This window comes from Melanotaenia boesemani, chromosome 11 (assembly GCF_017639745.1).
Source record: "Melanotaenia boesemani isolate fMelBoe1 chromosome 11, fMelBoe1.pri, whole genome shotgun sequence".
Taxonomy (NCBI): Eukaryota; Metazoa; Chordata; class Actinopteri; order Atheriniformes; family Melanotaeniidae; genus Melanotaenia; species Melanotaenia boesemani.
Genome location: NC_055692.1, coordinates 2,057,191 through 2,081,585, shown reverse-complemented (window position 1 = coordinate 2,081,585; position 24,395 = coordinate 2,057,191). Strand labels below are relative to the sequence as shown.

General features: G+C 43.4%; 2 protein-coding genes across 3 annotated transcripts in view; both read left to right on the top strand.

Moving 5' to 3' along the window:
* cacna1ba (calcium channel, voltage-dependent, N type, alpha 1B subunit, a) overlaps nt 1-13,128 on the top strand; it is a 112,691-nt gene extending 99,563 nt beyond the window's left edge. The window contains exons 42-49 of the mRNA XM_041998873.1: nt 956-1,065; nt 1,560-1,711; nt 2,753-2,888; nt 3,378-3,497; nt 4,514-4,552; nt 4,696-4,918; nt 8,142-8,359; nt 10,402-13,128. Of these exons, the coding sequence (XP_041854807.1) occupies nt 956-1,065; nt 1,560-1,711; nt 2,753-2,888; nt 3,378-3,497; nt 4,514-4,552; nt 4,696-4,918; nt 8,142-8,359; nt 10,402-10,926 (1,523 nt within the window). The 3' untranslated portion in view covers nt 10,927-13,128. The remainder of the gene's footprint in view (nt 1-955; nt 1,066-1,559; nt 1,712-2,752; nt 2,889-3,377; nt 3,498-4,513; nt 4,553-4,695; nt 4,919-8,141; nt 8,360-10,401) is intronic.
* A 7,717-nt stretch (nt 13,129-20,845) lies between these two features.
* Nucleotides 20,846-24,395, top strand: part of ddr2l (discoidin domain receptor family, member 2, like) — a 50,377-nt gene continuing 46,827 nt past the window's right edge. The window contains exon 1 of one of the 2 annotated variants that reach the window (XM_041998884.1): nt 20,846-21,379. The gene's annotated coding sequence lies outside the window, so the exon portion shown is untranslated. The remainder of the gene's footprint in view (nt 21,380-24,395) is intronic. The other variant, XM_041998886.1, reaches the window with a different exon arrangement.

Below are 24,395 nucleotides of genomic sequence, written 5' to 3'. Positions count from 1 at the left end.
TTTCTAACACATGGAAAATCTTCCCGGTGTGGGGACAGGTGGAAGATTAAGGCCCACCACAGCATATCCTGCATCAATTCTGCTTGCATTTTGGTGTTTTTGTAGCATCGTTGCTACGTGTGTTTGGTGTAAACCACGACCGACATTCTGCTGTTGAGTCAGCAGATTGAATCCAGGACTCTACCTGTGCTGTGTGAACTGTTCAGCTAAGTTGTTGCACCACCAAAAAGGGTCCCCCCACCTTTAAAGGGGAACACTTTACTTCAGGGGTGTTCTCCGCTCTGCAAGGGCCGCTGTCCTGCAGGTTTTAGCTATTTTTTTTGCTCCAACACACCTAAATAAAATCAAATGGATCCAACAGCTTCTTGTCAACTTCTTCACAATAAGCCATTAATTTCAGTCAGGTGTGTTGGATCAGGGAACAATAAAAACCTGCAGGATACCGGCCCTCGAGCACCAGAGTTTGATACCTCTGCTTTACGTGGTCTAGTTTGGATGCCACAGCCGGTGTTACCGCTGATGCTAACCACATGTTCTCCTTAGGCTAGCTCTCAGTGTTATAATGCACCATGTTTCCATGGACATCTCAATGAGCTCAGTGGACTTTAGAAGTCTCCAGGTGAGCAGATTGAACGCCAGTAGAAAGATTTTGGATGTACTTGAACAGATTAGTAGCCAAACAAACAGCTGTTAAGTTTTACAGACATCATGTAATGCAATCACTTCAGCATGGGACTGAGAACAGATGCAATTACATTTCACGTCCTTTCAGTCATGATGCTTCCTTTCTTTACCTGAGAAGTCTAATTTAGTTCCCTCTGTGATTAAAAGGAAGGGATCACCATGTGCATCTGTTTTTCTTCAAATGAGATGAGCGGGCAGACAGAGATGGACTGAAGAGAGTAGTGAGTCAGCAGAATCTCCTCATTGTTCATGTTCTGTGCTTCCTCCTCAGCCAACGAGCTGACGGTAGGGAAGGTTTACGCGGCTCTGATGATCTTCGATTACTACAAGCAGAATCGAGCACTGAGGCTGCAGCAGCAGCAGACAGCGTCCGGCTCCCAGGTACAGCATCCACACCTCTGATGCTTATCAGCACACAAACACAAAGATATGCACTGACACACACACACTGGATGCTGCCATGCAAATCTGCATGAACGTGCCTTGCACACAGAGACAGAAACTGGAGCTGTATGCCTGCATGCATTCACATGCAATAAAAGAACTTACCTACAAGTCATTTACTGGGGATTTCCTACATCTATCGAACACTTTCAAACGTAATGTTCTCCTTCTAAAGCTCTGAATGGTTGGGTTTCTTCTAAATTAAAGCTCCAGTTAAACATGGACATCCACTCTGTAGGTGCATGTTTGTTTCTGCATCCACAAACAGAGATGCACCACTTCACAGCATGGCTGCAAAAAATGAATATTCTTCCCCCAGTGTCCACACCTGGGAGGCGCCAAGCCCCCGTTGTTAGACCTGGGTCCAACAATATTCTGCCTGCTGCCTCTGAACGTCCTGAGCATGTCTGCCATGCGTCTCTCCTCCACAGTGCAAGGTCGGGGCTCTTTTTAAGCCGTTGCTGCCTCTGCCTCACATGCAGGAGACAGACCAGTCAAACAGCACGATTCAGCCCACATCCCCTCCAAAGTCCCGGCCGCCGACTGGACCGAGCTCCAACTCCATCAACAACGGAGGCTCGCTGTAAGTTCAGACCCGCAGGGGCAACAACATCAACACGTCAAGGCTGCAACCACACGTCCCAGTATGGCCGAACCTCAGCTCGGTTGCTCAGGGTCGCAGTGCAGTTTGCAGTCTGGCTCCACGACCGCGTCGCTATGAAACCTCAGATCATTCACACTTAACAAAAGCTTCAGGCATCATCAGAGATCATTTTCTTACAAAAACGAAGGGCAAACCTTTTCTCAAAGACTGAGAGATGCTCTGTCAAATCCCCAAAACCTGAAGTTTCAGGCAGTTTATAAACAGGGTAAAGAAAATAAATCAACAATAGAAGGTGATAAATATTTTCTCATGATTTTATTTGACGTTACCAATAAAAGACTGGAAAAGCTGCGTAGGAGCATCTCACAGCTGGTCCGGTCAGTAACTCCACTACACTGAGACGACCAGAAGATGATGCAGAAAGCATCCTTCACCCGGACAGATGTGCGTTAGAAACCGGTTCACTGTAAAATGATGGAAGACGACGGCGTTATTATCGCATAACAAGCCTCCTGAGACCCAGAAAAACAGATTCTTTGTTCTCAAATACAAAACATTTACTGAATGAATAAATGATCCAAAAATCAGATAAAACATTAGTTACATACAAAAACAATTAAACAATTCATGAAATCTTTTAAGTCATTTAACAGACACTTAAAAACAAACAAACATTCTGAGTTTAGAAAGTTTGAGAAAATATTCCAACATTTGTCTTTGGTTTAAAATTCCTCATCACTCCGCTGCTCCTTCTTTAGGAAAATCCATCTCTTCCATCAGAGAAAATGTTCTGCTTTACATTTTTATTTTTTATGTCAGAAACTCTCTCAAAGACAAAAATGTACATCCACAAAAAACTGCTATAAAATCCTCGTGCATCATAAACATTTTCGGCTTTTTCTTCATAAATCACGTCAGACCTGAACTAACTAACAAGGGTTAAGAATAAAAATTCTTTGGACATGTAGAGAGAAGCAACATGGCTGACTTGTGGTTAAAAGCTACTTCTGTGACTTACAGGCCCGGTTATGATCCCAGAATCAAGCCGTCGTCCTCCTGGGTGGAGGAGAAGCCAAAGAAAGTCCCCCGTAACAGAGCAAAGAGGACCATGTCCAGGGGTCCATCAGAGGACACGGCCAACAGCGTCAGTGTTCAGGTACTGCAGGTGGAAGCATGGCTGACTTTAAGATTTTATTTAAGGTCTGTGTTGAGTTCATTCCTCTTAACGTGGGCATGATCAGAGACGACGTGCAGGTGGTGTCTGGAGGTACTAGGGTGGAGACTCCGTTCTCATCCACAGCAGATAAAATGACCTCAGTCTGGTCCTGAGAACCATGCTGCAGAGCTCTAAAGCTGATTTGTCTGAGGTGCTTGCATGGTTCAGGCTGTATGATGTAGACGTGCACGAGGACGGCTGCCACACACACCGTGGCGCTCTGTAGGTCGTGTCTGCTTGGACCAACGTGCACCACAGAATAAGTCAGTGCAGGTTTAACACTTATAGAAATCTGTGCAGTCGTCCTGATGAAGCCTCACGTTCGCCCCGTGGGGCCATGATGGACTCCACACACTCCTGATCCTGATGCAGCTGTGAGTGTTTTCATGGCTGAGTAATCACAGCGATGTCCACCTGGTGTGTGTCCAGGAGTCGGTGGAGATGAGGAAGATGGAGACCAGCGTCAGCAGCACGATACCTGCACCTGGATCGGGTCTGGAGAGCCAAGGCAGGGCTGCTTCCATGCCTCGACTCAGTGCTGAGCACCAGGTAACAGCTTCAGCTTCATCTTCATCATCCCAGCTGCTGTAAATGTGGACTGAATGACGCTGAAACGCGGAGCTCAGTCGCTTCTTCTGGACTTCATCTCTAATGAGACGAGCATCATAAACATCTACTGAAATTTATTTGATAAATACATTTTGGAAACTACTTGAGGAGAAGGTTTATAAATGCGTTGGGGTCGTTCTCAGAACGTATCTGTGGAGAAACGCCTGCAGGGCGCTCGGCTCCGCCGGCTCTAAATGAGCCAGCATCCACACAAATATAAGAAGCAGCTCATTTCCTGAGTGATGCTGATCGATCGGTGCGTTTTCAGAGTGTTTCTCTCGCAGTCCAGAGAGGAAAGATGTTGATCCTGCGCTCCCAGCAGAGGAGAAGTCCACATTAACGTGATTACAGCCTGGCCAGCCGCCAGCTGTTTGTCCAGGCTTGTTTTTCTCCTGCTGCCAACCAAAATGATGATAGCAGCTCCAAATGGCTTTGAGCTCAGGATTCACCGCAGGAGGAAGATGGTAATTGGGTTACTGTGGAAGAAAGAGAATCTGGAGTGGGGGATTAATGAAAGGATGTAGGGAGGCAGGGCATTAGGTTGCCACCATGACCTGCTGTCTCACCTTCTGTAACACAGGGCAGGAAATCCTTCAGCCGATTCAATCACTGCTGCTGGGGTGAGACGGGAGTGATGCAGGGCATCATGAACTCTGAGCTTCTTAGTTTATCTTTAACACACTTCTGTTCTCCCTCTGATCTGAGCTCAGGAAACATCAGGCTTCTCTTTGTGTCGCAGTGACATGGGAAACCTGCTTCTAACCTCTGTGGTAACGTTTTACAACCCAAGTCCACCAAAGTAGTGTCTCGGTGTAAGATGTAAAACAAAACAGTCATCAAGTCATGTTTTATTCCCAGTAGAAGATAAACAACACATCAGATGATGAAACTGAGACATTTCACCATGAAAATATGAGCTGATAGTGAGTCTTCCTCTTCCTGTCTCCTGCCTCCAGCAGAGCCAATCACGGCGCTCTCCGGGGATTCCTCTGGCTGTATGTACACACCGAGTCGTTGTGGTGTGACGGATGGTTGGGCGTGTGGTCTGGAAGCGTGAACGTGTGGCTAAATCAGTTATTCTGGCAGTCTGGTCTGGTCTGGTGCTGGTCTGAGAAACCTTTTCTCCCCCCTCCTTCAGTGTGTCCCTGATGCCAGCCCCATGAAGCGCTCGGCCTCCACCGTGGCCCCACAGCGGCCCCAGGAGGTTAACCTGGGGGACCACACCTTGGAGAAACCCCGCCCAGAGAGAAGCCACCACCATCACCACCACCACCGCTGCCACCACCGCAGAGAGCGGGACCGAGAGAAGCGGCAGAGGTCCTTGGACACGCCTGTGGGGGGTCAAGCCCCCAGCGCTGCAGGTCAGTCCGGTCCAGACGAGACCAGCACATTTATTCATCATACAGACAAGACTGAGTCTCGACAATCTGCAAATAACAACAATGTCTAGCCCAGTAGGGGTGTCAAACATATGGCACAGGGGCCAAAACTGGCCCACCAGAGGTCTGGCCCACAGTATTAGTTAGGTAAATATGTAAATGGCTTAGAAGACATGAACTACTTTTTTTTTTTTAACTGAAGTAACTGTGATGCCTAATTTGTCCATGTGAGGTTGCCTTTTCTTTTCTTTTCTTTTCTTTTCTTTTCTTTTCTTTTCTTTTCTTTATTTAAATATGAAACATTTACAAGACAAGTGGATAAATTTATATATTTTATATCTCAATAGCTGGGATTTCAGTTCAGGTGGTCAGGATTACTAGACAAATAGAAATGTATACACATGGACATATAAATTAACTTCTATAACTTACTCCAATTATCATTTATTTATTTATTTATTTATTTATTTTTTAGGTTTTTCATTTTATAATTGAAGCGTGTTTGTGCAGCAGTGATAAAAGTCCTACAGCAGCTTCACCCAAAGTAAAACCTGCTGATAAAATACATCATTGGCTGCTTGTTTTACTAGTTTTTATTCACTTTTTTACATCAGATTATCACTTTAGTTGTAATAATCAGTTCAATATTTAATAAAATCTAGACCTAAAAAAGGTCTCATCTGTGCCCCCTTTTCCTGGTCAGTGCTCCTGGCCCCCATCAAAACTTTTCTAGACCCACCCCTGCATAGCTGGAGTATAAACCCTGTCTACCACCAGCAGTTACTGTAAGAGAAGGTCCTGCCAACAACAAGACTTTGGGGTAAATATGTGACGGTGTGAACCATGAACACTAGTTTCCTCCTTCTCAGCTGATCCATGAAAAGCCGATCAGCTGATCACCGACAGCCGCCATGATTCACGGAGCAACATGAGAGGAGAGGGAGGAAGCAGCTGCTGCACAAACAGAGACAACAAATGACCTGGTAGAGCAGCCATGTTGGTGTAGAACGCAGGGTATGTAAAAAAAAAATGGAAAAAGTGCAGGTGTGGAACAGCTTAAAACAGTGTCATTCTCCACGGAGACGACTTCCCTGGGTTGCTCCATTAATGTCCATCCATAGAGCCAGCCAGCTCATCTTTTCCATCTTGCTTCTCCACGTCCCGCCAACATAACAGAGAAATGACGGCTATATGAGGCATGTGTTAAAAAAAAAAAAAAAAAAAACATATATATATATATATATATATAGGATATATAGGAGATATATATATATATATAGGATATATAGGAGATGAGGCTGGAGGAGGGAGAGTAGGAGGAGAAGAAACTAGAGGCTGATAGGTGAGGTTGAAAGGATAAATGTGTTAATCATGACATTAAGCTTGTGACAAATGTTAGATGTTAATCTGGATCAAAGCTTTCAAGGTTCAAACACCAGACATCCTGAGTGGCAAGCTGCCTGAAGTCAGAGGTCAGGTGATCAGGTGGAGGTCCTTGTTGACCAGTTGGAGGTCTTTGTTTATCAGGTGGAGGTCCTTGTTGATCAGGTAGAGGTCCGTGTTGATCGGGTGGAGGTCTTTGTTGATCGGGTGGAGATCCTTGTTGATCGGGTGGAGGTCCTTGTTGATCGGGTGGAGGTCTTTGTTGATCAGTTGGAGGTCCTTGTTGATCTGGTGGAGGTCCTTGTTTGATCGGGTGGAGGTCCGTGTTGATCGGGTGGAGGTCCTTGTTGATCGGATGGAGGTCCTTGTTGATCGGGTGAAGGTCTTTGTTGATCGGGTGGAGGTCCTTGTTGATTGGGTGGGGGTCCTTGTTGACCAGTTGGAGGTCTTTGTTGATCAGGTGGAGGTCTTTGTTGATCAGGTGGAGGTCTTTGTTGATCGGGTGGAGGTCTTTGTTGATCGGGTGGAGGTCTTTGTTTATCAGGTGGAGGTCTTTGTTGATTAGGTGGAGGTCTTTGTTGATCGGGTGGAGGTCTTTGTTGATCGGGTGGAGGTCCTTGTTGATTGGGTGGGGTTCCTTGTTGACCAGGTGGAGGTCTTTGTTGATCGGGTGGAGGTCCTTGTTGACCAGGTGGAGGTCTTTGTTGATCGGGTGGAGGTCCTTGTTGACCGTTTGGAGATCTTTGTTGATCAGGTGGAGATCTTTGTTGATCAGGTGGAGGTCTTTGTTGATCAGGTGGAGGTCTTTGTTGATTGGGTGGGGGTCCTCGCTGATCGGGTGGAGGTCCTTGTTGATTGGGTGGAGGTCCGTGTTGATCGGGTGGAGGTCTTTGTTGATTGGGTGGAGATCTTTGTTGATTGGGTGGGGTCTTTGTTGATCGGGTGGAGGTCTTTGTTGATTAGGTGGAGGTCTTTGTTGATCCGGTGGAGGTCTTTGTTGATCGGGTGGAGGTCTTTGTTGATCGGGTTAAAGACCTGCTTCACGCCTGCATGAGGCAGAAACACCTTAATGTGGCTGTTTGTGACCTACATGAAGGAAGAGTTGATCCTTGGACAAGAAGAACCTGCCAGGATTTCATCACAGACAACATGTGTTGGAATCTTTGCTTGAGGTCATTATGTTGACCGTCTGTGGTTTGCTGTTCACTTTTCATCTACAAACATCTTCTGTGTTACACTTATTTAAAATAAAATGTAATACTTCACTACTTACACTGAATAATGGACATTTTATTCAATTTCTTTCTTTCTCCTTTTTTTTTAATTCAATTAAATTTTTTACTTAATTTCTTCCCTCCTGATGCCAGTTTGACCGGCCCACCATCGGGTGGAGCTCTGTAAACGATGATATTCCATAAATAGGTAAAACTGGTGGCACTGAGTTGGTGTGAAGTTGACTAACACGGTGAAACATAGAACTGGATGACGATGTTTTACAACCAGTCAAACAAAAAAAAGGAACAATGAGCTTAAATGTAGCAACAGAAACTAGACGAACTACTAGAAAACACGGTGAGTTTTAGTTTTATAATCTTTCACCTCTGAAATGAAAATTTCATCCCTGGTTTGTTCATTGTAGGAAGACCCTAGAAACATCATTTCAGCATGTTTTCCTGGAAAATTCAAAAAGAAAATTGCTCATTTTTTTCATTTTCCTATGCAGATAAAATCCCGTTCTTCAGCCCCAATGATCCACAATCACCAGATTTAGGACACATCAGAAACAACATCAGTCTCCCTGAAACCTGTTCCTCCTCCACAGGTGCACCAGGAGATCCGACACCTGACCCAGCTGCTTCCAGGGAACGAGCCCACGACCGTGGACGTTCCCATGAGAGGAAACACCACCACTCGTCTGCAGACAAGCAGCGGTACTACTCCTGCGAGCGCTACTGCAGCCGGGAACACTGCTATACCAAATCTGCTTCAGCTAGCTGTGCTGCCTCCCCCGTCGAGGGACAGGAACCCGGAAACAAGCAGGTGGGGAGGGAACGCACATGTAGAACAGGTCCCACTAAAAGGGATTTTCATAACAATAAACATAAACGTCTTTCCAGTTGAGGTTTCTGCCTCTAGTTTCATGACTTTCCATAAAGAGCCAACATATAGCTGATTAGATTCCATCAGTCTTGAGAGAGAAAGTTCAGTCTGTAGAAATCTTCCTGTTCTTACCAGATCTTAAATGAGGTAAATGAAGCTTTAATATTTTTTTTAATTTAACCAAAACTGAGCCAAAGTCCAGAATGGTGCATTAAAACCGTCCTCACAGCCTCCACAGGAATCAAGCTGCTGATCAATAACCTGATTAACTGATCACCATCAGTGTGAGCTCCTCCGTACAAGCAGAAGTTTGGTTAGTTTGCTGCTCTGCAGTATTCACATGTCTTAATGCCAAGGAGGAAAGACATCAGCAGAGAGAGAGCAGAACGGTTCGGAACGGTACGACACGGAACAGGACAGTACAGAACCGGACAGTACGGTACGGAACAGAACAGGATGGTAAGGGACAGAATTGGTCGGAATGGTACTGTATGGCATGGTACGGGACGGGACGGTACGTAACTGGATGGGACGGGACGTAACGGGATGGTACGGTACGGTACGTAACTGGATGGGACGGGACGTAACGGGATGGTACAGTACGGTACGTAACTGGACGGGACGGGACGTAACGGGATGGTACGGTACGTAACTGGACGGGACGGGACGTAACGGGATGGTACGGTACGTAACTGGATGGGATGGGACGGGACGTAACGGGATGGTACGGTACGTAACTGGACGGGACGGGACGTAACGGGATGGTACGGTACGTAACTGGATGGGACGGGACGTAACGGGATGGTACGGTACGGTACGTAACTGGACGGGACGGGACGTAACGGGATGGTACGGTACGGTACGTAACTGGATGGGACGGGACGTAACGGGATGGTACGGTACGGTACGTAACTGGACGGGACGGTACGGGACGGTACAGGTCGCAAAATGTTACGTTTCCGCAGGCTAAAACTGGGAAGGGTACCAGAATATCCAACCCGTTCCACTTTTTTAGACCTTTCCGTTAGGGTCCCAATATGACCAATCTGACCCAAGAGGCGGAGCTTAATACACTGCAATTCATGGGTTGGTAAAAAGCATGATGACTTCCTGTGTGACTCAGCGATAAGAACAAAGCAGGAACAGCTTCGTGTTTAATAAAACGAAGGATTTATTGTCGTTTACATGGACATCCTCCATTCTAGGTCGCCTTTTCCAAGGAGGGCATCACACTCCTATGACGTCACAGTTTCACATAGCTGATGCATCTATCAGATACGATTGGCTGTGGACAAGCAACCAATCATGATTTACCTAATCAAACCGCAGAAAACTGCCCCGTACTGGCATTAACTGGCGTTACTCCCCAGATGGTTCCAACCCTTCAGACCCAGCTCACCAGCAAAGGCTTCAGATGGAGACGAAAACCAGCGTAAACCCCTAGTTCAGCCCAAAGTGACCCCAGTAAAACCCTAGGAGCGCCATCTCAGACTCTCCAGGCCTCAGTTAGCGAGTTAAATGTTAAACTTCACGACAGTCCAGTTAGAAAAAGACGGAACCAGTATGGCTTGTTGGGGAGATTGCAGGAGAAAGATCCATTCAGCGTCCAGACCTGCAGCTGGATTTACCTCATGTTAAGACCCGATGAGGGCCGTGTGCTCTGACAGCGAATCTTTTCCAGCAGAGCAGCTTATTAATGTGATTCCTGCTCCTCTTTCTGCTGACTACTCTTCTGTCTTCCTTTAGTGCAGCCTCTCATGGCTTTTCACTTCTTTCCCACTTTCTGTCGTCACGGTTTTTCCTCCACCTTCACTTTTTCATTAGTGTTTGTTCTTCTTTTCTGTCCTCTACATGTTCTCTCTGTCATCTCGTGTGTTTTCCTCTTCCTCCTTCTCCCTGTCCATTTTTATTTCTTTTTTCTTCTCTTACATATTTTTCACATCATTCTATTATTTCAAATTGCTTGTCGAATTTTCATCCAGGGCAGTGGTTGGGCTAAGGGCAGCCCAGCGGCGCAGAGCTCCAGTTCTAGCACACCAAGTCGTGGACGTCGGCAGCTCCCACAGACCCCCCTCACCCCGCGGCCCGGGGTGGCCTACATGACTGCTAACTCCTCCCCGGTGCACTTTGTGTCGGGCGAGGCATCTCTGAGTCCCGGCAAACTGAGTCGTGGCGTGTCGGAGCACAACGCCCTGCGTCACAGCGGTTCCCGCCACTTCCCCTCCACGGTCACTCGCATCAGCTCCGAGCCCTTCCTGGGCCGGGGCTACGGCGAGGTGCTGGGCAGCCCGCACGGCAGCCTCCGGGACCAGCTGGATGTCTTCCAGGATGCGGCTTTACCGACCCCCAGTGCCGGACCCTCATCTCGGACCACACTGCCTCGCACGATGGGAGCCCTACTTCCAGATCTTGGTGTAGACCATGGTGTGCCCAATGGGTACCACTTCAGTTTGGGGGGTAGCACCAGCCCAGCCTCTGGCGTCAGGGCGCTGAGGTACAGGAGGTAGAGCAGGATGAATGGTGCTAGCATGGCTTTAAACCAACCTTTTAATGCATTTTTGAGGAATTGTGATGAGTTTTATCATCTTCTTTGAAGGTTTTCGTTTACATTCTCACTGTGTTTAACGCTGTATTTAATCCAGACTGGGAGGGTTAATGTTCAGGAGAACATCTGAGGAACGGTGGAAGTGGGTGATATCTAAATGAGAACAAATACACCGTAGCATTATGAAACAAAGGATCATATTCTGCCAGTATGAGATGTCTTACCGCGGCTTTGGCTTGACACACCATATCGAACTATAAACAAAATTATCTTTATAGAATAAGATCATGATAATGGAGGAATCTGACCTGTGACCTCTCTGGGTGAGGCAGCCTTTTCAGCTACACTACCGTTCAAAAGTTTGGGGTCACTTCCCTACTGAATTCCATGGCAAAGTGACCCCAAACTTTTGAACGGTAGTGTAAAATCAAACATTTATTTCAGTTTTGCGTCACACCGAGTCCAACATGCTGCTTTCAGGGCTTTTCTGTGGACGCTCATGTTTCTGGAAATAATTCTCTTTTCAGAAAACGTTTGTCTCGTCTCTGTGTGGATGCAACTTTTAGCGACGTGCACAGAGATGGAGACGGCATCCAGAAGCAGCGAGCATGCATTCAGAAACGAGTCGCTCTGGATCGCACGGTGGCTTCCTCTGTTCAGCAGCACGACGTAACCAGGTTTATATCCGAAGTCTGGTGGTTTCAGCAGAAGGTGATGCACCGTTGTCATGGAAGCAGGACACAGGTGTGGTCAGTAGTTCAAAGTGGTTGTTTGACCCTCAGACGTCGTGACACTGTCCAAACAGCTGTGTTGTCCTTTAGTTTACAACTCTAGCATTCCATGATGAGGCCTAGATCCTGCCTGACTTTCCCTCCGTGTCAGTCGAACAGACATTTGGCAAATTATTCTTTCTTGCAGATTCTAAGAGGGAAGCGATGCATGGTGATTGGAAAAACAACTAAACAAAAAAAACTGCTTATTGATTTTATAAAATGTCCGTTTTCCATTGTGTGCATTAGTTTTTGTATAACATGAAAAAACAGGTGTGTTTTACGTGAACTGCTTACAGTTTGCCATCATTTCAGGTCTAACCTTTCGTACAAACTTCTTTGCAATGTTTTAAGACAAAAGTGCCTATCCTTTTAGATGAACTGTAGAGAGAAAAGATGCAACATCCACCAGAGGAGGTGGTGGTTCATTGTGTCTGTAGCTCTGCAGGAACACACCTTGTACAGAAAGCCTTACCTGCAAGCGTGTCCACACCTACAGCACGCCGAACACCGGGAACGGAAAATGTCCCGGAAATCAGTTATTTTTGTTGTTTTTTATAACTCGTGTAGTCGACATTGTGAGCATTTAACTCTGCATAAAACCACTGATGTGAGTAAGTAGTGTGCATGTTTAGATGATAGATGTGAGTATTTTTGGTCCTCACAAGCTCCCGTCTGCAGTCTGATCGGGGGGGTGATTCAGTCTTTGGCTGTTTGTTTGTGTGAATGAATCGCTGGTGTTTGAACATGTTTTGCATATTTTCTTTTGGTTTGTGGCGATTTGTTTATTCACTTTATCCTCTTACAGACAAAAGAAAAAAAAAAAAGGGTGTGTGAACGTCCTGCACAGATGCAGCAGCTTTTATATCCAAACAGCAGCTTTATTAGCCGTGTTCCAGTCCCACGTCGTCCTGGCTGCAGGCGCATGTTGGTGGAAATGAGCTGCAGCTCAGACAGAATAAATGCTTGTGAGTCTTCTTTAAATGACATTTTCTGTTACAGATATTTTTTAAAATAAACGAACCAAAGAATAAAAAAAAGATGTATAGTTTACACACATTTATTTATTTTTTATTATAAATTTAAAAGTTCATCGGATGTGTAATTTCTCAGGTTGACTTTGTACATAATTTTCTATTATTTCCAATGTAAACAGCTAAACTAATCAAGCCCTTGTTTTGGAAACGGTTCCGGGCTCATGGTGGGTCCGGGGTGGTCTTCGTGGTGGGGGGGCTTGGCTTTGTGCTCCAGGATTGCTGCTGATGACCCAGGTCTCTGGGCCGCCCTAGTCTGCCTCTAGTCTCCGTGGGGGCGTGGCCTCATGTCTGATCCCTCCTCCTTCCTCATCCTCTGCATGCTGACTCAGCACTGAGGCGTCCAGTGTGTTTATACACTAAGAGATGCTTTGGTTCAGGTGTGTGTGTTTCTGGTTCTTTGGTTGTTGTTGTCTTGGTTATTTTTTAGGAACTCCTGATGATTGTCTGCTTAGTTTACCTGTAAAAGCTGTAGGAAATTCTCTGTTTCTGTACAGGTGTAGCAGCTGCTTGTCTGCTGTTAGGTTGGATTGAAGGTCGCAGCTTCTATCTGCTGAATCTTTGTCTCCTCTTCCTTTTTTTTTTGTTTTCCTTTTCATTTCTGTTTGCTATTCACTTTTTTTCTGTCCCCTCCAGTCAGGTCCAGCAAGATTATGTTTAAAAAACAAAATAAAAAAAGATCAGATTATCAAGAGGAGCCTTATACCCACAAAGCTCCTCTTAGGAAAGTAAATTTGTTTTATAGCAGCCAGACCATCATTCTGCCGCCACTGTGCTGGACACAGAACATTTTTATTTATAAATTTATTTATTATTTATTCCCCTTTAGACTTTTCTTTTTGATTGTTTGTACAGATAGACTTGTAAAGATTATTGGAAATAATTATAACAAATATCTGAATCAAATAATTAAATATGTTTTACAAGTTAAATGTTACTCCAGGTAACGTCAGCATTTTTTTTATTTAAATTTAATTTAATTTAAATTTGGCCCTTTAAAAACAAAATGGCTATATGTAGGATTTATTCCTGTATAGGTCAGAATTAGACTATATAAAAATCGAAGATTTTACCATAAAGTGATGCAAGAGGTCTCAGAAAAGTATGTATTATTTATTATGTATCTTACATTATATGTTAAATGGTTACCCGTTTATGCTAACTAATGTTAGTGCTAGTGTTTAAAGTAGCAGAGAGGTAGAAACTGCTACGCCTTTTTTTAACTGAACCAACAACAGATAGATATTTTTTTCACATAAAAGTAGAGCAATGACTAAATTATTTTTAATTAAAAAAAACAGTAAGTGGTCATTCAGTCGTCTCCTCCTGCACACATGCTGTCCCTCGCATGCATGTTTGATGACCATGTTTGGGTGGGGATATGTTTGGGTGGAGATATATTTGGGTGGGGATATGTTTGGGTGGGGATATGTTTGGGTGGGGATATGTTTGGGTGGGAATGTATTTGGGTGGGGATATGTTTGGGTGGGAATGTATTTGGGTGGGGATATATTTGGGTGGGGATATATTTGGGTGGGGATATATTTGGGTGGGAATGTATTTGGGTGGGGATATGTTTGGGTGGGGATATGTTTGGGTGGGAATGTATTTGGGTGGGGATATGTTTGGGTGGGAATGTATTTGGGTGGGGATATATTTGGGTGGGGATATGTTTGGGTGGGGATATATTTGGGTGGGGATATGTTTGGGTGGGAATGTATTTGGGTGGGGATATATTTGGGTGGGGATATGTTTGGGTGGTAACTCCTGGTGAGGAACATGTAACCATGAGTCAGGGACAGCTTGCATTGTGAGAGGAATATAAAAAGACAGCAGATGGAAAAGCTCATGTTCTACCCGTCTGCTCTGAGGCGGTGAGCTGTAGGGCTTTACTTGTGGGTGGAGCTGAGTATCATTCCCTCTAAACTCTTTCTGGTGGAGCTGAGCATCGGTGAGGTGGTGTTTCTGTAGCTGTGCTGCTCGACACCGTTTGATTGTCCCGATGAAACATGGACATTTAGAACAGAATAAAATAGGTTTCCTTTTTCATATTTTAGACATTTAAACTCAACTCGTCATTTCTGACAAAGCGATGTCCAACATCTCGACATCTACATGCATTTATATGAAAATGTTGATTTACAAAAGTAACTTTACTAAATCTGTCGGCTGAAGTCAGTTTTAAGTACGTTTTGTAATCAGGTAGCATTCCAGCTCTTTTGCTAGCTGCTACGTCTGCTAACAGAACAGCAGCTTAGCAACCCTTTCATTGGCTAAATGTCACTTTAGTTCTTCGTTTTCTTTTTTATCTTTTAGTTTAAATAATCCAGCAACCTCAAACACCTCATTTTGTATTTCTGTGTTGACATTTTTCTTACATTTGTAGAGATTTGACCGGTTAATAGTAGTCGGCGTAAAGGACTGGAACACGGCTAATATGTCCACATGCTCTCGGTAGAAGTAAAGATGTGGCTAACTGTAGAAATCTTCTCTTGTGGGTTCCAATGTTAAATGTAGAGCTGTGAACCAAGTTTTAGACATTAAAAAATGTGGAACTGGACCTGTTAATTAAAGTTTTGTTGTTTTCTCAGCTAATAACAGCAGACAAATTAATTCCTGCTTTGGATTCAGAAGATCATTTCTCAGCGGTGATATTTCTACAAGCATGCTGACGTGTATCCGAGGCTACGGAAGCCCATTCCTGCCAAATATCAGTTAATAATGTTGACAAAGTATCTCATAATTATGAGATAAAGGTTGTAGTTATGAGATTAAAAGTCATCATTTTGAGAATAAATACTCATGAGATGAAAAAGTAATAATTATGAGATTCAAAGTCATTATATTAAAATTAAAATTTAATTATGAGATTATGATATTAAAAGTCAATCATGAGATAAAAATTCATTATAATGAGATAAAAGTCAAAATTATTCAAATCTCTGGAAAACACAATCATAATTAATTTGATTTTTATAGCATGACCTTTTTAATTTGACAACTATGACTTTTTATCTCATAATTATTCAATTTTAAGTCATGATTATGGGATTAAAAGTCATTATTATGACATAAAAGCATCTAAATTCTGAGATAAAAAGTCATTATGAGATGAAAAAAATTAATTGATCGCAACAACTTTATCTTTTATCTCATAATTATTACTTCATATCTCATAACGTGGACTTTTTAATCTCATAATTATGAATTTTTCAGTATTTTTCATTCACAAGTGGCAGGAATGTGCTTCCGTAGCTTCCAGTATGTTGATTAACAAACCAACAATAATTGTTATATGCAATTTGTTTACTGGATGATCTGATGAAAATAAGATTGCCAGGATTTCCGTCATGGCGGTGGGCTGGTTAGAACGTACGTGGAGGACTCTGAGTAAGACTGACCCCTAGCAGGGGAAGGACGGGGCTAAGAAAGTAGGGCTATGCAACAAGACCACCCATTTCTTTCTCCATCCATCCTGTAGCTTCAGATGCTGGTCTCTTCAGATTCAGGCTTCAGCATGATTGTGACCAAATGTTTTATAGAAAATGCTATGAAAAAATAAAAACATGCAAACAAAAGAGACTTGAAATGCATAAAGGCAAACGTGTAAAGAAGAAATGGAATATTTAGGAATACAACAACGCTATACATATATTTGCATGCATAACATTTACCCACTTCACCGAAGTCAGATGGGAGTGTCATGGCTCAAAGTGGGACAAGGTGTTCTGTTCAAAAATCATTTAAATATTTTCATTATGGGAAAAATGCTCAGAATACCTTCTCAAACCACATGGCCTCCGCACCACCTCAAAGGCCGTGTAACAACCTGGACTACCTGGCTAACATCCACCCCTCTTTAGTTCTTCGTACCATTCGGGGTGTACATGGGGCTTTTTCTGAGAGAACAAAGAAAAACAAAGCAAACGAAAAAAAAAAGGCATGTTCTAACAATGTATGTGCATGTAAAAAACAGTAATTTTAGATACCATGTGATTTTAGTATTTAATTTTTAATTTTTGATATAAACTGTGGGGTTTGTTGAAAAGACTGATTTCTATTAAAAACAGTATTTAACATTGACGGTAGATCCGACCTCGCAGCAGAGCTAGAACATTCCTGGGATTCGGTGAAATGTTTGTTTGCCTGATTTTATGTTTCTTGGCCAGACTTTGAATTCTGCAATTGTTTCTACGTTGAACATTTTGTATGAAGCAAAGTTCCTTGAAATAAAAAAATGAATGAAATGAAATTGTCTCATTTATTGTCTACTTTTACAGGATAAAACTAGCTGTTGACTCAACCTTTAAATAACGTGTTAGCCTGCGTACTGACACATAATGTTGATTATTTTAGCTGCTCGCTTAGCCGAAGATAAAATTACATCCTAAATTTTCATAAATTGAGTGTTTGCTGCTACAGTCAAGGTTTCGTTAGCATGTTAGCATGTAAGTTAGCTTAAATATGGGATAACATTAGTAACAGCTTTGACATGTTAGAGATGACATACGAGCTACATTAGCTTAAACCTGATTAAATGAGCTGCTACATCCTCTGCGAGAACGTTTTCTCGTTCTGAAACAACAAAGTAATGATTTTTGCTCTCGCGGACGTGAACGGGGACGGTTCTCGACACATCGGCCGAGCAGAACTTTCTTCTGGTGGGGATCCGAGGAGTGTTGTGTGATTGGTTGGACATTTGAGGTGGGCGCGGTTAAGACGGAAAAGCTGTGGTTTCCGCATTTCCCCCGATGAGCGGATGAACGGATAGTTTTAATGAACAGATCGCGGTCATGATAAAGTTTCTCATTAAATGTGAAATAACTCGGTCAGCTGTTCGTTGCACAGACCCCCGCCCCCCCGCAGTAACCCCGCCCCACCACAGATGAAGCTTCTGGAGGATGAACAATCGGACCAACATGAACTTTCTTCTTGTTCTTGACCAGAATAAAATTCCTGCTTCTCTTGAAGGATGTAACTTTAAGAGGATATCAGCTTCTCTGGCCTCCATAAAGTAATTTTATGTTAAACAATATGTTAGTCTAAAACTGTTTTGTTAGCTTTATTTGTCAGGATAAGGAAATATAGATGTAAAACTGTTAACTAGTTGCCATTAGAACAAGTTATAGCTGCTTAATAACCAACCAGCACAATGTTAGAGCTGGTCTGGCCTGAAGAAGCTGACGTTTGAGAAGCTTTAGTTCATCTACACACACAGAACGAGGGCTGTTTGCTGTGGTGTCCACTGAAATAATAAACTGATGCTCAACAAAAATGGAATCATTCTTTTTTACTGGAGGGAGGAATGTTGAATAAATAATTTTTTTTAGTTTTTAAAGAAAAACGCGTCTCACTGTACAGAAATCTGACATTAGCCTGGCAGAAATGTTTTCGTTCAGAATTTGAACTCTTACTGACTGTTTTTACATTCATCTGCACTGCGACTGCAAGAACATAAAACTCTTCTGCCACCTGCTGGCTGACACCTGGAAACACGTCTAGAAGATTCTGTTAATGGAAGGATTTCTACTTTATTTTAATTAACTTTGATTGAAAGTGAAACTTTTAAAGAAAAAGAAATTTTGACAGAAGTTTTGATAGAAAAGCTTAATGAAAATAAATTTCATGGCGTAATAAAAGATGATCAGATTATTTTAAACAAAGTAGAGCTGGACACACACACAACACACACTGTTTCCCTCTCGTCCTCTGCTGTGTAGAAACATGACGCAAAACTACACGACATCAATAAAACCAGCAACTGGTCCTCAGAGAAGAGCAATAAGGACTGTTCACGTGTTCTCACGGTTTCTGCAGGAAACACGTTCAAATCTACAGAAACATCAAAAACAACACAAGTTATGTATGAAGCTGCCAACAGCATGTAAATGGAACATGTTAAAGAACATACATGTTAAAGAACAACATACAGAACATGCTAAACATGGTAAATGGAACATGTTAAAGAACATACATGTTAAAGAACAACATACAGAACATGCTAAACATGGTAAATGGAACATGTTAAAGAACATACATGTTAAAGAACAACATACAGAACATGCTAAACATGGTAAATGGAACATGTTAAAGAACATACATGTTAAAGAACAACATACAGAACATGCTAAACATGGTAAATGGAACATGTTAAAGAACATACATGTTAAAGAACAACATACAGAACATGCTAAACATGGTAAATGGAACATGTTAAAGAACATACATGTTAAAGAACAACATACAGAACATGCTAAACATGGTAAAGAACAGGGAGGGAGGTTTTACATTAAGAGGGATAATTAAGTTTTGTGTGTTGTAAATGGAACATGTTAAAGAACATACATGTTAAAGAACAACATACAGAACATGCTAAACATGGTAAAGAACAGGGAGGGAGGTTTTACATTAAGAGGGATAATTAAGTTTTGTGTGTTAAGTGTGTTTTTGTTTGTGGTCTCTTCGTCTGGCTAAAGAGTGAAAACAACAAACATGGAAAAATTTATTCACCCGGTTCTGAGTGAAATGAGATTTTTAATGGCACCTTTGTTTATACTGTCCATTATTATTATTGTTATTATTATTATTATTATTATTATTAATAGAAAATGTGGGGAAGCAGGTTAAACTAAGGGGAGAGGAGCTGGGATCCAGTGAGCTCAGCCTTCTTTCCAGTCCTGTTTGAATTCTGTTGTATTTGATCAGAGTTAAAAATTCTTGGTTTTATTTCATACTGTTTAAATAACAACACTAACAAATAAAATGAAAAATACTTTATTTATCCCAGAGTGAAACTGCAGTTTTAAAAGAAGGTTACAGGTACTTTAACAGAGCAGCGCAGCTTTCATCAAATAAAGACGCTAAAGGTTCAAATCTGTGCAAAATTGAAAAGTTTTTGTAGCTAAATGTGTGCTTGTGTAAATTTACTTCACATGTTCAGCTTGTTTGATGTTTGTCTGGATTTAAAAACACATAAACTCACATAATGGTTTCTATGTATGTACAACGCACTTTAAAAGTATTCAGTCTGTTTTCTCTCCTCAGGTCTAATTAGTCCGAAGGGAAAGATCTTAGATTTGGATGTACATGAGCATGAAGCTTAGTCCAGAGAAGATGGAAGAAGCTGGTTCTGGATCCTGTTCACATCTGGCTTCTTCTCTGCATGATGGAGCTTTAACCTCTCTCTCTCTCTCTCTCTCTCTCTCTCTATAAATATATATATATATATATATATATATATATATATATATATATATATATATATATATATATATATTTATATATATCCTCTTCCCTCCCCCACCCTCCCATCTCCCCTGGGTGGCTGTTCATCTCCAGCTCGGGTCCTCTACCAGAGTCCTGGGAGCTTGAGGGTCCTCCAGTATATTAGCTGTTCCTAGGACTGCTGTCTTCTGGATGGAGGTGTCTGATGGTTCTCCAGGTATCTGGTGGAGCCTCTTCTCCAGTGTGGGGGACACGGCCCCCAGTGCTCTGATGACCACTGGTACTACCGTTACCTTCACCTTCCAGGCTTTCTCCAGCTCTTCCTGAGTCCTTGGTATTTCTCCAGGTTCTCGTGTTCCTTCTTCCTGATATTTCCATGGTTGGGGATGCTACATCCACCACTACAGACAGACAGCAAGCCGCACACGCCGGCACCATCTTGTCAAGGTCAGTTATACATATATATGTGTGTGTAAAGTGCTTGCCTACATATAGCCACAGCTGATCTGGGGCAGCCAATCCGCGTCTAACCACCAAACATTCAGGAAGAAGTGCCTTGCCCAAGGAAACAACAGAAGCCTGGTGGGATGGTTTTAAATAACTGTACTTTGATGCGTGAAAGATTTTTCCTTTATTTTTAATATTCATACATAGTTTTACTTTTTGCATGAAGAATAAAAACCTTATAAATAGAAAGTCATCTGATAAAAAACCCACTTTATGCTGAAACATGTGTTTTAATGTTCTCCATCGTTACAGGTCTAAAGAAAATGTTTAATCCAGCTTGTTTTCAGGCTTTTAGGTGAAATCAGGTGGATCCTGGACCAGCAGCACCGCTGCGACGTTTTCATGTCAAATTAAATCAAATTTACAGGATTTCAGCAGCAGGTCGCCGAACCGCGGTGGAAATGTCCCTCCTGCCCTCCGTAGTTTCCAAAGCCCCTCCAGCAGATTTCCTCCCAGTTCTCAGATGTCACCGCTCAGGGGCTCACGTTGCCTCCCTCCTCTTCCTCCTCCTCTTCCTCCTCCTCCTCCTCGAAAACGGGATGTGATGTAAATACACAGAAACTTTTTCTCGGTGTCTTTGAGGTGAAATCTTCCTGAACTCTGCTGCGGTGGGACCAGAACCGGGACTAGCTGCGGTGGGACCAGAACCGGGACTAAGCTGCGGTGGGACCAGAACCGGGACTAGCTGCGGTGGGACCAGAACCGGGACTAAGCTGGAGCACTGATCCATCCGGGTAGTTTTCTCCACCATGATCCTGTGACTTCTCCGTCCTTCGTCCGCCTCCGACAACCAGCCCGGGCCGCGGGACCCAAGTCTGAGGAAAACGGGTCGAACCGGGGAGACGGTTCTGCTGCCGCAGCTGTGATCCGGAGGGAACAGGTAACCAGCTCCTTCCTGCTCAGGGTCCGGAACCAGATGAGTCCTGCAGGCCTCAGACTGACCAGGTCTGAAGGTTCAGCATCAAAGTAAAGTTTCTGTTTTACATGTCTGGAAAAAAAAAAAAAACAGACCGAAGGAAACTTCAGGAAATTATTTAATGAAGCTTCAGAGCAAAAACCTCCAGAAATATTCCTCAGCTGGAATCCACCAGGAATCCTCCAGGACCGGACTCCTTATGTAAGAGGGAGACAGATGCATGAATGAGGCCCAGAACAGAAACCGGTCCTGTAGAGCTGGACTGGTCCTCTGACTCCTGAATTAAGCTGAAGTCGTTTCATTTGTTCCAGTTTATCTAGAAATAAACCAAAGTTCAGACATGGAATATTATGGAGTCCTGATCAGGACACCATCCAGCCTCGGATCAACAGCAGCGCAGATCAACTCGTTATTTATTTCATGAAGTAAAACCAGGAGACAGAACCGAGTAGAACCTGCAGAAGCTCCTCCAGCAGCAGGAAGCTGTGGTCCAGGTTTCCTGGAGGATGTTATCGGTCTGTCTCCGGGTTCTGGAGGAATTAACTCCACTCTTCTGAAGGTCCCAACACAGCATCCTCAGGATGAGGTCCGGACTCTGACTGGACCAGGTCAACACCTGGTTCTGGTGTAGACCTGCTGCTGTGTTTAGGATCTTTGTGCTGGTACATGTTCAGCTTTAGCTGCCGGACACCAGGACTCACCAGTACTTTGGTACCAGTAGGTCATATCTAAGTTTGAGACATGAACGGCTTCACGTACCCCCCGTAGGACTAGACCAGCAGGGCCGGCCGGAGCCTGTCTGGGCCCGGAGCAGAACATGGATCCATGGATAACGGATTATTTGTGTTTGTAAAGTGAAAACCTGCCTGTTGGACTCTGAAGCCGCAGATGTGGACTTTTGTCTTTACATCTATCTGATTGGATGATGACCAATCAAACTGTCCAATCAGAGAGCTTCTGTTCTGCTGCTCTGTCTCTTAAAGACGAGGCAGAAAGATTTTCCATTTTGAGCCCGTATGGACATGGAAACGAGTCTTTCTGTGTTTAAAACCCTGCAGCCAAAGGATCCGTGTGGGTTTTTAACCCTGAAACGGCTTCCTGATGGAAAACAAAATCATAGTAACCGCACATCACGAGAATGTCGGGGGGGGGGCAGAGCTCAGGTGCACAGGTCACGTGACCTCATTCCAGCATTCAGAACTTTATTGATATATTTTTATCCTAAATGCTGTCCTACGTAGACAGAGAGGAGGATCATGACCTAAATGTTGCTTCATTTTTCTTAATTATGTCTTAAGAGGATTTTTTTTATTTCTCTTTAAAGAGCCACTACAGAACGTTAGCAGGTGATCTGGTGAAGCCCTACCGATGGCTGAACAGCATCATCCTACCTGAACTCGGAGCTCTCTCCAGCCGGTAGAAGTCTGAACCTGACTCTTGCCTTTTCTCTTGTCTCTTCCTCTGATAACTTCTTCTTGCATTTTTTTGCTGGCGTGTTTATTTCTGCTTGCTAGTGTGTGACGCAACACGAAACCAACGCCCAAGATGGAAAAGGGACACTGCTGGATGTCACTGTGCCATCACGCGTGTCCAGAACGCAGGGTTCAGGGTTGGAAAGTTATGTAATGCACCTTTAAAGGTGATAAGCAGGAGCTGGGCGTCTGAATCCTGGAGGATAGAAGACCAGATAGGACCATAAAAACAGGGAGAAGCAGCACCACATTTAAACCTGATACTCTATAAGCAGGAATATAAAGGTGTTTATTTTACTGTAAACTGTATTACTGAGTCATTCAGCTGTATTTAACTCATCACTCTGACACTGATTCAGACTCTGACTCTGATTCTGACTCTGACTCTGACTCAGACACTGATTCAGACTCTGATTCTGACTCTGACTCTGACCGTGACCCTGATTCACACTCTGACCCTGATTCACACTCTGATTCTGACTCTGACACTGATTCTGACTCTGATTCTGATTCAGACTCTGATTCTGACTCTGACACTGATTCAGACTCTGACTCTGACACTGATTCAGACTTTGACTCTGAACCTGACTCTGATTCAGACTCTGACTCTGATTCAGACTCTGATTCTGACTCTGACACTGATTCAGACTCTGACTCTGACACTGATTCAGACTTTGACTCTGAACCTGACTCTGATTCAGACTCTAACTCTGATTCAGACTCTGACTCTGACACTGATTCAGACTTTGACTCTGAACCTGACACTGATTTAGACTCTGACTCTGATTCAGACTCTGACTCTGACGCTGATTCAGACTCTGACTCTGACTCTGATTCAGACTCTGACTCTGACACTGATTCAGGCTCTGACTCACTCTGATTCAGACTCTGACTCTGACACTGATTCAGACTCTGACACTGACTCTGACACTGATTCAGACTCTGATTCTGACTCTGACACTGACACTGATTCTGACTCTGATTCAGACTCTGACTCTGACACTGATTCAGACTTTGACTCTGAACCTGACACTGATTTAGACTCTGACTCTGATTCAGACTCTGACTCTGACGCTGATTCAGACTCTGACTCTGACTCTGATTCAGACTCTGACTCTGACTCTGATTCAGACTCTGACACTGACTCTGATTCAGACTCTGACTCTGACTCTGACACTGATTCAGATTCAGACTCTGATTCTGACTCTGACACTGATTCTGACTCTGATTCTGATTCAGACTCTGACTCTGATTCAGACTCTGATTCTGACTCTGAACCTGACACTGATTCTGAGTCTGAGTCAGGTGTGTTGCAGCTGGGAAACTTCTAAACCCTGCAGGACACTGATCCTCCAGGACCAGGATGGACAGCTCATCCTGGGAGATCCGGACTGTAAAACAGAAACTAAAGGGTTTATTAAAAAGATGAAATTGTGTTATTTTAGCTTAGAAACAGAAAACAGACGAATGATTTTCCTCCGTTTGTCCATTTAAGGGTTAAAGTTTTC